The sequence below is a fragment of the Pteropus alecto genome, unplaced genomic scaffold, assembly GCF_000325575.1.
Source record: "Pteropus alecto unplaced genomic scaffold, ASM32557v1 scaffold115, whole genome shotgun sequence".
NCBI lineage: Eukaryota > Metazoa > Chordata > Mammalia > Chiroptera > Pteropodidae > Pteropus > Pteropus alecto.
In genome coordinates this window covers 2,982,125-2,994,068 of record NW_006436814.1, presented here as the reverse complement: position 1 = coordinate 2,994,068, position 11,944 = coordinate 2,982,125, and the positions used below count along the sequence as shown (strand labels likewise).

The following is an 11,944-nucleotide window of genomic DNA, read 5'->3' as shown; positions in this document are numbered from 1 at the left end:
GGAGAGAGCACAGTTGCCTGACGTCTCTAGCTTCTTCCCTTGAATATACCACTGTGTTTATGCTAAGGTTACACTTACTGCAGGCTGTTCTCAGGCGATGACTAAGCATGGTGGAGGTACTAAGGCAAGCCCTTCTGGTGACACAACTCCAACAGGCAATTTTGGCCCCAGGACTGACTCCCTGTTGGCCTGGCTAAACCGTTTTTGGAATTTTGCTGTGGTCTAGAACTCCCTATCCAACGTTCCTCCTTTTTCTCCTTCCATAATCAGACCTGCAATCACTGTCTAAAACATGTCATGCCTTCCCCTCTCTTTTCTAAAAACCTTTTGCATGTTTAATCTTGTCTTATCATCTGCTTCTCTGGAGATGCAAACACAGGAATCAAGGAATGTGAAAGTAACAAAAAATCGCCGAAATAACGAAGCAAGTTTTAGAAAGTCAGTTTTAAGACATTTAAACTCTGATATTAACATGCCAGAGGTGGAGTGATTCCTGGTGATGACAAGGTCCAGGTCCGGTACCAAGCAATTCAGGATTAAGCACTTACCAAGATATTTTGCCAAAAGTCCTTTTATTTTTGCTGATAGCTGATGACAAAGGATGTTCGTCTGGGTCTGTTCATTCACAACAAAATAAGGTGATTTAAACAAGTTGTCTCATGGAAATCTCCAACCAGGTGAACAACTAGGGGTGTAGGGCTCTTTCATCTCATCATTTTCTGGAATACTGCTTTTTTCTTCATGGTTGGAGATAGTACACCACCAGCCGTACATCCAAGTTCCAACTAGTGGGAACTGAAAAACATATGTATAGGCTGAGAGAAAGACTGAAGGAATGGGACAGTCTTCTGAGATTTGGGGCAGTTGGCTTTCTGTGTCAGGGGGAAGGGGAACAAGACACGGTAGGGGAAATGGCTCATGTCTGGGTAGCTGGAACCACATCCCAGAATAGGAAAGCCTGGACCATCCCATCTCTTAGTATGGAGTCTAGCATAAAGTTTTCCCTGAGAACTCTTCTCACACTCTTTAGTACCTCGGAATGTTCTATTGTGGAATTAGACCCTAGTTCTCTGGAATGCCTTATGACATGTTTCGTTCAGTAAACGATTTTTGATTCCCTTCTATGTATCATGCTTAATGCTGAGCAGTAGTATGAGTTGATTATACTAGTAGTGCTGGTAGAATGCTGGATGCAGGCATTATCCTATACTTACAGACTTCAAAATTTAAACTCATTAATTCCTTATAGTTGTATGGTGCTTTATAGGTTTTTCAAAATACTTTCATAGGATTTATTCTTATCACTCTGGAAGGTAATATCACCTTCAATATAAAGTTAATAGGCTTGGAAAAGTTACCCAAGGTCACAAGGTCTCAAATCCACATCTTTGAATTCTCAGCCACTATTTTCGCTACCCCACGGCTGCTTCTAGACAACTTCAGGAAGTGTCAAAAGTCTGCCTGTCCAGGCTGTAGAAATCAGGCTATTACAGCGCCAGAGTATGCCCCCAACAGATTACTTACTAATTGCAAAGGTAAAATGTACCTTTATAATGAATTCTAGCAGCTACCATTTTAACCAACTAATCAGATTTAATTTTATTAATAGTGGGACAACCTGACATGCACATTCAAATGTGATATGGTGCAATACGAAGTGAACAATGTAATTTATAGTGTGTTTTTGCTAAAAAGCTCCCAAAACAAAACAGTTGAATCAAATCAAGTCTCTACTAGACTCTAGCAGTTAGATCTAGCCTGCAGTTTACAGGAAACAAGGAATAGAGGAATAAGTTGATTGACACTATTAGAAAAAAGCCAGACAAATACAGAATATTTGTTTCACAAGACCCAACAGCTCGGACTCAAGAGTCAACGTCACGAAAAAGAAAATGATCTTGTTTTTTTTTTTTTTTTAAAAAAAAAGTTACAAAAGCCATTCCTAAAGTGAATATGGTTTTTGCTTACTAGTATAGAAATATTCTTAGGTGTGACAATGTTGTAGTTTTATAGGATACTGTTCTTATCCTGAAGAAATACATGTTACAGTATTTAATTATGAAATGTTATGATGTATTAGCTATGAAATGTTATGTCTGCAACACTTTTAAATGATTCTACAACACAACTTTCAAGTGGTTCAACAACAATACACATATGCATACAAAGAGAATGAGCAGAAATGGCAAAATGCTAACAACTGCTAGATCTAAGTTTTGAGTAAAAGAGGTGTTCATTGCGTTGTTTTCTCAACTTTCCGTCTGCACTAAAATTCATAAGAAAATATTAAAGAGGAAGAAGTACCTCCTCTCCTTGAGGAGTCGCCTTGTGCGACAGCGACCGACGACAGTGAGCAACGAACGCCGGAGCATCGCCTGGCTACTGCTTCGTCCGCACCCGCCCGCCCGGCTCCCTCGGGACCCCGTCTGCGCATGCTCAGGCGCTCCCCGCCCCCGCCGCGTCCGCCCCGCCCCTCGGCGTGCGTGTGCGCGCAGAGCGCAAGCGCGCGGCTCCCGGCTGCCCGCGAGAAGCCAGCTGCGGGTCGCCGCTGATATTTGACGTGCGGAGCTTGCGAAAGGATGGAGCCGCCGAAGGTGGAAAAGTTCAGCACCACCGACAGGGGAAACGGGCTGCGCGCCTTGGCGCCGCTGCGCCCTGGAGAGCTGCTATTCCGCTCCGATCCCTTGGCGTACACGGTGTGCAAGGGGAGTCGTGGCGTCGTCTGCGACCGCTGCCTCCTCGGGTACGTACGGAGCGCCTTCGCCTACCTGAGTCCCAGCACTTTGGGGTTCGGGCTGCTGGGGGCGTGTGTGTGTGTGTCTGGGGGGGCAGCCCGTCACGGGGTTTCACGGGAGCTCGGCGGTGCCCAGCCCCGCACTTCTCCTCACGTGCAGTTAGTTCCTGGGGGCTCGTAGCTGCTGACAGACTCCGCGCGGCCACCGCATGGGCTGCCGGGCCGGGGGTTGTGGGCGTCCCAGGCTCAGTCCCTGCAGCTCTGTAGGGCGGAGCGGGACCCGCTAACACCTACCCGCCTTGGGCTGCGGTGGGGATTGTGGGGTGCCGGTGGGAAAGACGTAGGGGAAGAGTTGGGTCGTGGGTAATTTCGCTGGGGAACGAAGTCTGTGTCCTGTGCGATAAGCTTCACTGGTGCGGCTGTGGAAATCACAGTTGGCGAGAGTGACGGTGGGTGGGACAAGAATGGTATAAATCAGTCTCGGAGCTAATGCTCAGCCAGGAAAGGACTGGGCTTGCAGGGAGCGGAAGGCTCTTGGTGTTCAGACGACACAGTCTATGGTCCAGGTTCTGTTTGGACTGGGGATGCGAAGATGAACAGGAATCCTGAAGGAGCCGATACGTGAGAGGTAATTAATTACAGTGTATAGAAGTGCCGAAACAGACATGCAACACTGCGGTGGGAGCGTAAGTTACTGAGGTTCCGTGGTGTGCTTCGCATTTAATGGATGTGCAGGTAAGTCTAACTCTTCTTAACCACTCATCTAGAGGTGAGAATTCATGGGAATGTTTTTATAAGGCTGGAAGCACTGGGCTAATGTAAAGTGCTATGGGAAAGCAATTTATGGAAATATGTAATATATATGCACAGTCATAGGAATTGTATTCAAGCAACACATGTTATTGAGCTCCTGATATCTCCTAAGAAAATGAGCTCCCATTGAGATGGGTGGGATGGTTTTTTTCCATGAGTAATCTTCCAGACCTGTTAGTCTGGGATTTGGGTGAGTAGAGGCGAAGAGGTAAATTCAAAGCTCAAACCTGTAGCTTGAGCATTAATCTTACTACCTCCTTATTGGATTTATAATTGAGGAATTTATTTAATTTTGTATTGTAAAGTTACCAATAATTGTAAGCAACCATAGGCACAACAAAAAATCTGTTGAGAGAACACTGAAGTTTCTGTAAACAGTGTAGTTGAAAACCATTCATTCTTTCAAGACTTGACTTTGTGCCGAAGTCCCTGGTATTGAAAGTCAGAGATCTTTGATTCTCAAACAAATTACAGAAAAGTGGGCTCTTCATCCTGTTAAATCCTTTGGGAGGTATATCTAGAATTTGAATGTAGTCCAAAGTAGAGAACTTTCTGTTTCTTAAGTCCTGTAATATTAATTAATGGAGAAGACGTGGGTCATCTTGCAGATAAAATCACACTGCCAAGTTATTTAGTAGTAGTTGGAATAGAAGTTTTGGAATAACTACATGATGACAAATTACTGAATTATCAGAGCTGGACTTGAGTCATATTACACATGGAATTGTCCATTTTCCAAGATTGACTACACAAACCCAGTCCTTTGTGCGTGGGATGCTTCTTGATTTACCATATTATTTCATTACTACTGTCTGCCACTCATTTTTATTAGCAAGAACTGAAGTGATTTAAGCAAAAAAAAAAAAAAAAAGGAACTTCATGGAAGAATATTGGAGAGTTCTTAGCATTCTTTTGAAGTCTGGAGGAAACCCAACTCTGAAAATGGGCAGGAACCAAGGAAAATTCCACAGTCAGAGTTGTACTTTAGAAGTAGCTGAGGTTGGGACCTGGGGGGTATGTCATTTCTGATGCTGCCTGGTAATACTGGGTTATGCAGCATATACCACCAGCACCATGTGACTGGATCCTGCTGCTTGGGAAACTAGTTATTGCTGGAAAGTTCCTTTCTTAACCATGCTTTTTTACACTATTAACTTCTAATTCAAAGTCCTCAGTAGGTGTCTTGGATTGGTTGAGCTTAGGTTACTGCTTGTACCCTAGCAGGAAGGAAGTTGAAGTGAGTATTTGGCTTTTTTGGCTTATAAGAATGGAGGCAGTCTCGAATTCCCACCAATGTTCACATAGTGGGAAAATCAGAAAACGTAAACAGGGAAAGGGATGTAAGTAAATGCCAAACTTACAAACAAACGAATTTTTCATAATGACTAACAAACACGTTTATTAGCACTTTACACAAAAAATATATTTGCACTTCTTTTATATTGCTAGGTTATAATTGACTTGTGCAGTGTTAGTAGGTGTTCTTTTTTTATGCCAGTTTTATTTTTTTTTCATACTATATATACATAATTTTTTTTTTTGATATTTTATTATTTTCCTCTTCCCTCCTCCCCCCAGTAGGTGTTCTGTTGAATGCTTCCACTTCAGTGGTTGTTGTGTTTCTGAAGTGCCCAGTTGGGAGACTCCGCAGCCTGGAAATAGAGTTAGAGAAATCAGACTTTGATGCATTTTTTATGCAGTTTTCAACCCTATTGAAGGTGTGTCATTATGGGATACAGTTTCTGTGTTCCTTATTACTTTGTAAGTAAAATTTGTTTCTTCATCCATCATCAATTGTGAAGTCTCCAAGAGGAGATATTACACCTTTCAATTTTTGTAGCCCCAAGGCCTGGCACCTAGTAAGCTCTTAGTTTGTAATATGAAAGTCTGACAGAATTGTCCTCTAGCTGTCCTTGCCTTCTGCTGCCTTCCATTTGAATTAAGAAATGGAACGAAAATATTAGTTTGTAACAATTAACAGTGTCAGGGGGTCGGGGTAGGGGGAAGAGGAGAACCAAATACATAATCTATAAGAACAGATATTTGTTATAATTACTTCATTAGTCTCCAAATTATTTATTAAGATTCTACCTGATGTTTTTTGGCCTTGGGCTATTTTGATTTCTGCTTTAGTTCTTGCATATTTTTATTAAGTGGAAACTTGAACCTGCTTCATGGCATTTCTTGCTTTTATCCTGTCATTAAGGATTGGCTTCTTGTTTTTCATGTTGTACGTGGAAAAGAAAATGAAATATGTAAATTGGAGAAAGATTATATGACAAATTATTACCTGAAATAATTTATATTACCCTTATTCTGCTGTTGCACACATTTTTAGTTTGAAGGAGCTGAAAGGATTGACAGGTTATTTATGTTAATCTGTTTTGGTAAATGTACCACATAAAATTCCATTGTGTTTATTTTTGTAGGTCTCCCTACTTCCCCAGGTAGTGACCTACGTTTGATCTTCTTATATCCTTGCAGGGAGCCTAGCATACAGGAGATACTAACTGTTGAATTTGTGTAGGGATCGTATCTGGGGGAATTTTAAGTCAATATATGTTTATTTTCAGTTTTCTAAACTTCTAAATTGCTTACAGTATCCATACCAAGAGCTTCCTGTGTCAAACTCTAATGCTAGTTTCTTCTGTAGGATAAAGAGAATAGCTCTTCCATCATTAAGGCCAAGACTGAGGCAGAGTGCCTCCCAGGAGGAAGGAGGATGAATTCAAAGTGGGAAGTCCATCTTTTTTAGTCCTGGTAGAGTGTGGGAAGAAGGGGGACAAAGATAGGGAAAACAGACTGAGAAATATACGTTCCGATCTCCCATCCGGCCGAAGTTCTGGGGTGGGGCGAGTGTGTTAAATGGGTTGATGGGACAGTCAAAGTAGATGGCCTTGGCTCTGTTCCTTATTTGGAATCTTGAGAAGAGAGAGCTATGTAGGATAGTGCTGTGCCAACACTGGGGCCAGTAGCACAGTAGAGCTAGAAGGAAGTAGCTAGATGGAGGAGCTTCTTGTAGTAGGGGATTCTGAAATGCTGTCATACCCCGGTGACAGATGTAGAGGAGCTTAGAGGCATGGTGGAACAGCAGGCATCATGACAAAAGACTATGTGACTCTAGACTAAAGATCAGGATCAGTGATACCAGCATGACATCCCAAAAGGTGGGATGGCATCAGTCTAGCTATGGGACCTGATCACCTCCTTGCAACAGAGACCAGTGAGATTCCACAGAGGCACCAATATCCTTCTTGCTTCCATAGGATGCCCCACTTGGAGGAAAAAAAGCAACTATTTAATCCTGTGCTAATAAAGAGTTAAACTTAAGTATCTGGATGTTAACTGGCAAAGACATATTATTTGGCAAATTTTAAGTTTCTGGTTGTTTACTAGGATTAATATTCATGAGGAAGATTAGATTAATTATAGAAAAACAGCCCCATTTTTGAGACATATTAGCTCAATTATAGAAAAGAAATCAACTACATTTGAGTTACAGTGTGGGTAAATATGATCAGGCAATAAAGTACAAAAAAGAACAGTGTTTGGTGAGATGATATAATCTATCTTGGCCAAGACTCAACCTGGGGCGGAGGCAGGAGGGAGTACCTTCACGAATTGAGATAAGAAGAGGTGCCAGAGAAGGCAGCTGCAGTGATTAAAAGGTTTGAGGATGGCTAGGGAAATGGCTCCTGATTGACTCAGTCTTAGAGAAGAAAAGGTTCTTGTAGGAGAGAGTGAGTTGCCTAGTGAAATGCAGTAGGATTGCTGGTAAGTGCTGAGGGTCCACTTAAAACTTGTGTTCGTTTATTTAAAGTGAGAGCAGTTAGCAGGGTAGTGCCTTTTTCTCTCCCAGTGGTCACTGCCTGACTATGAGAATTGGGTTTACCCAGGACAGCCAGGTTAGAATGGATGGATGGAGAAAGGGAGAAAGACGGTTGAAATTGTAGGCAAGGCAGGGCATAATCATGGACCATGGTGTCTAAGCTAGGACTGAGGTCACGAAGAGGATGCTGGACAGTGAAATATGGTAGGATCAATGGATTAGAGGACCTGATGGGGTGAAAGAAATGGTGGTGTGGTCGAGAATGGGCTGACTTGACATACATGTGCTTTAGAAGTAGTGCATGTGCTGGCACAGCAAGGTTTAGGGTATGGCAGAAAGTGGCTGAGGTAGGGACTAAGAAAGATTGTTGAAATGATCAGAAAACTGAGAGGCTGAGATGTCAGATGAGTTTTGTAAATAAGTAAAGTGACCAAGAATGTCAGGCATTAGAATGAGTAGTTTTGACAAAGGCAGAATTCTCACATTGGCTTCCTAACCCAAAGTTTAAGGCTGAGTAGAAAGAGCCAAGTGGAGACTGGGAGGCACTCGCCTCTGTTCAAATAAATAGAGCATAAAGCGTTCTATGGTTTGGTAGCTGATATTGTGAAATGTGTGAGCAGCAGGTGCAAATGAACTGCTGCAGTGTTCTAGACTCTTCCTGCAATGGCAGGGCTGACGATTGAAGGACTAGTAAGATCCTCTCACAGGGTTGGTAGAACCTTGAGAGATGGCTTGAAGTCAAGACTTTCAGATTCTCGAGCAATGGCTAATGAGTTTACCTGAGGATCAAGGACTTGGAATAAAATAAAAGGTTGTATAAGAAGGTGGGTTGGGAAGGGACTCTACGGATATGACTTCCATAAGTGGGAGTTATAATTCCTGTTTCTTTTGCTTCTTTCTTTTGCCAAGAGGTTTGGGAAAGGGCTGTATGGCAGAGTCCTGAGCCTGAAAACATTTGGTCCACGTGAATGCCACAGCAGAGAACGTTCTTAATCAGAGAGGATGGCCTGCTTTTGTATGTATAGCAGTAAGTTGTTCTTCGGAAACCTGATGCTTGTTCAGAGGGCTCAAGAACAGAGTAGCCATGGGAACATGGAGGCTGGGGCCTAGAACTCAACAGTACAGGCTTCCCTTCATCACGACCATTGTGGCTTCTGCTGGTACAGAGTGCCCAGTTCACTACCTAGTTCCCCAAATGGCGACACACCTTCAGGACCAGCCAGCCAACTGGTCGGTGTCAGGTTTTTATTTTAGATCCTTCTGTCATGGATTGTTGATTTGTTCTCACTGGAACTCTCATTTTTCTTCTGCACTTGGATTTGTTTTTTCTACCTATACCACCATCTCTGAGACCTACTGAAAATCATCTAGAACAGCACCCCGCCCCTCCTGCCCCGCAACCTTTTTGGCCCCAGGGATTGATGCTCCTATGAGAATCTAATGCCTGATGATCTGAGATGGAGCTGAGGCGGTGATGCTGGCACTGGGGAGCGGCTGCAAACACTGATGGAGCTTTGCTCACTCGCCAGCCACTCACCTCCTGCTGTGCTTCCCGGTTCCTAACAGGCCACAGACCAGTACTGGGAGTTGGGGACCCTTGTTCTAGAAAACTGTGCTTCCTCGCAATGTTGCCTCTGACCTTCACAGAAGGAGAATTGAAGCCATGGGCTAATGCCTGAGGTCTGACTGCTCTAACATACACTGTCAGACCACCACTTCTCAAACTTTTCAGTCTCAGGACTCCTTTGTATTCTTAAAAGTTATTGAAAAGTGTTTCATAGGAGGAGTTTTTAAAAAATAATTTAGGAAGAGGTTTTACATATGGGGTTATATCTATTGATTTTACTGCATAAAAATTAATGTTTTGAAAATATGCATTTAAACATAATAAATTAATTCACTTTAGCAAAGTTTTTAATGAAACTGTATTTTCCAGAGAAAGACAACTTACTGAGAAAAGTTGCTTGCTTTACATATTTTCATATCTCTTTAATGTCTAGCTTATAGAAGACCCTTAAATTCTCGAAACTGCTTCTGCATTCAGTGTATTACAAAATCACATCATACTGCCTCTAGAACACTCCACTGTACATTCGTTAATGAGAATAGAAAAGGCAAAAAACGTCTTAGGATTATTATGAGAATAGTTTTAACCTTGTGGGCCCCCTGAAAGGGCTTTGGGGATTCCCAGGGGTCCCTGGACCATACTTTGGGAACCATTGTTATAAAACACTGGACATGTCTTTTGTATCATTTTGAGAAGTGGGAGTTTGTTCTCTAGTAAATGTTGTTCAAATATGGACAATATTTGCTTCTGGTTTTCTCATAACCTGCCAGGATATATGGGGTCAGGAACCGGATGTGGAGCTCGAGAATCTCAGGATGACCCACTCAGGTTTTGCTTCCCATCCTCTAACTCTGGGCTGCTTCTGTTTGTCAGAGGTCTAGAGATGTTCCACTGAGTTGGATGTGGCCAACTATGGGATAGTGATTAACCTTGATTATCAAGAGAAAGAGAGAGAGCCACTTTTCATTTACTTGTTATCGCAGTATATGATGATCGTCTATTACTGTTCAATATCTATTTATTATCACTTACCGAGTAATGCCAGGCATGATTTGAAGTGCTTTACCTTGTGTGCTCCTTCACTTAATACTCCCAACAGCCCTAAAAAAGTGTCCATCATGTTCTTGATGAGCACTGATATGGACTAGAGAGCATTCATACATTTGTCATACAAGTGTAAATTGGTACTTGCTCCTTTGGAGGGCAGTTTGATCATACTTGTCACAATTGAGCGCTGTCTTTTCTTGACCATACTTTGGGATTCTTATGGAAATATAAATAACAATGGAATTACAAGGATACTTAGCACAACATTTTGGTAATTTGTAAAAAAGGGAGAGAGAATTTTAATGTCCATTTAAAGGGGGCTGGTTAAATGATGGTGCAACCATGTTGTAGAATACCGTTTAGCTGTTAAGTTTGAAGTGAACCAGTTAGTACAGATGTGAATGGGTGTCCATGACATTGCTGGGTGAATGAAGCTGTAGAACAATGTATGTATTTAAATAAAATCTTTGTATATTTATTTATGTACTTATGTGTATAGAAGAGGTCTGCAAGGACATCCCAGCATCCTAATGATTACTTCTGGAGAATGGGATTTGGAGGGATTTGGGGAGATATCCCTCTATACTTTATATATTTTGTATTTCCCCCAAGTCAAGCTTGTAGCATTTTTTTTTTTTGTAATTACAGATTTAAATAAACTTTCAGAAAATCTTTCTTAGAATTTGTTTCTTTTGGAATTATATAAATGGGATGAAGATGCCTTTGAAATGCTTGCCAGCTTATGTCCACTTTTTTTTGAATTGCCAGCTGATTAGACCAAGAATGACCCTCTTCATAGAAGGTGAGCCAGTTCACTGGGTGGCCATTGGCTTTAGAATTTGAACTGACAGAGGTAGGACTCCTGTTGATGGTCTCCACAATTCTCCTTGCTCTACCTTTGTTCAACTCTGGTTATTCAACTTTTTCTTGGTATTTCTGAGATATCACAGCATCCATTAGTAAGTGTTATTCATTTTCCTCAGTTGGCACACAAGATTACCACCTCTCCCAGCTTCCTTGCAGTTGAATTGGAGCCCTGTGACTCAGCATTGGCCAGTGGAGTGTGGGCTGAAGGCTACACAAGCCATTTCTGGGTCTGCCATGAAATACCCTGTGCCGTCCTCCCTGCTCTGTCTTACCTTGCCTTGGTGACTGTGGAGGCTGTGAGCTGATGTGGAGAAACAAGAATCATGAGTCATGGCATGGAGGAGAGCTGCTCTGGAGGATCGCCTTAATGCGCTTTTAGTGGGAGCTAGAAATAAACCTCTACTGAGTGAAGTCGCTCAGAACAATCTTTCTTGAATTTTAATGTGCATGTGAATCACCTGAAGATCCAGTTCAAGTACAGATTCTGATCAGTCAGGTTTGGTTGGGGGTGGCATCTTGCATTTCTAACAAGCTCCTGGGTGATGCCAAAGCTGCTGGTCTGCTGATCACACATCAGTAGCAAAGACAGGGTTAAATGAAATGACAGAGCCACTCTAAGTACTCAGTAAGCACTTATCCAGTGGATATTACAGCATCCTGAAATAGCATTCAATATGATGAAAAGGAATTGGGGACTGACTATACATGCATAATCAAATGTTTAAATCATTCTTGAGTATATATCTCTTTTATATATGATGGACTGGAATTTAGTTTTAATATCGTTTGTGCAGAAGAGTATATACAATTAGGACTTGGGGTTATTTTAAAGATAATTTTGAACATTTACCTTTAGACTTACCATCATTTTGGTGTTTGAAATATAGTTGACCCTTGAACAACATGGGTTTGAATTGTGTGGGTCCACTTATAAGAGGAGGCAATACTTCCCAACTCATTTTATGAGGCCAGTATTACTCTGATACCAAAACTTAGTAAAGATAACACAAAAAAAGAAAACTATAGACCAATATCTCTCATGAACATAGATGCAAAAATTCTAAATGAGATACTAGTGAACTGAATA

At 41.9% G+C, this 11,944-nt stretch overlaps 1 protein-coding gene and 1 long non-coding RNA gene across 2 annotated transcripts in view; one reads left to right on the top strand and one right to left on the bottom strand.

Moving 5' to 3' along the window:
* Nucleotides 1-553: 553 nt before the first annotated feature.
* LOC112481719 lies at nt 554-2,393 on the bottom strand. Its single transcript, XR_003047008.1, has 2 exons — nt 2,305-2,393; nt 554-795 (listed from the first exon to the last, which is right to left on the bottom strand). It is a non-coding gene; the product is annotated as an uncharacterized LOC112481719 (long non-coding RNA).
* Nucleotides 2,394-2,456: 63 nt separating this feature from the next.
* The window catches only part of SMYD3 (SET and MYND domain containing 3), a 548,731-nt gene continuing 539,243 nt past the window's right edge, over nt 2,457-11,944 (top strand). Inside the window, exon 1 of the mRNA XM_015591285.1 lies at nt 2,457-2,743. Within this exon, the coding sequence (XP_015446771.1) occupies nt 2,580-2,743 (164 nt within the window). The 5' untranslated portion in view covers nt 2,457-2,579. The remainder of the gene's footprint in view (nt 2,744-11,944) is intronic.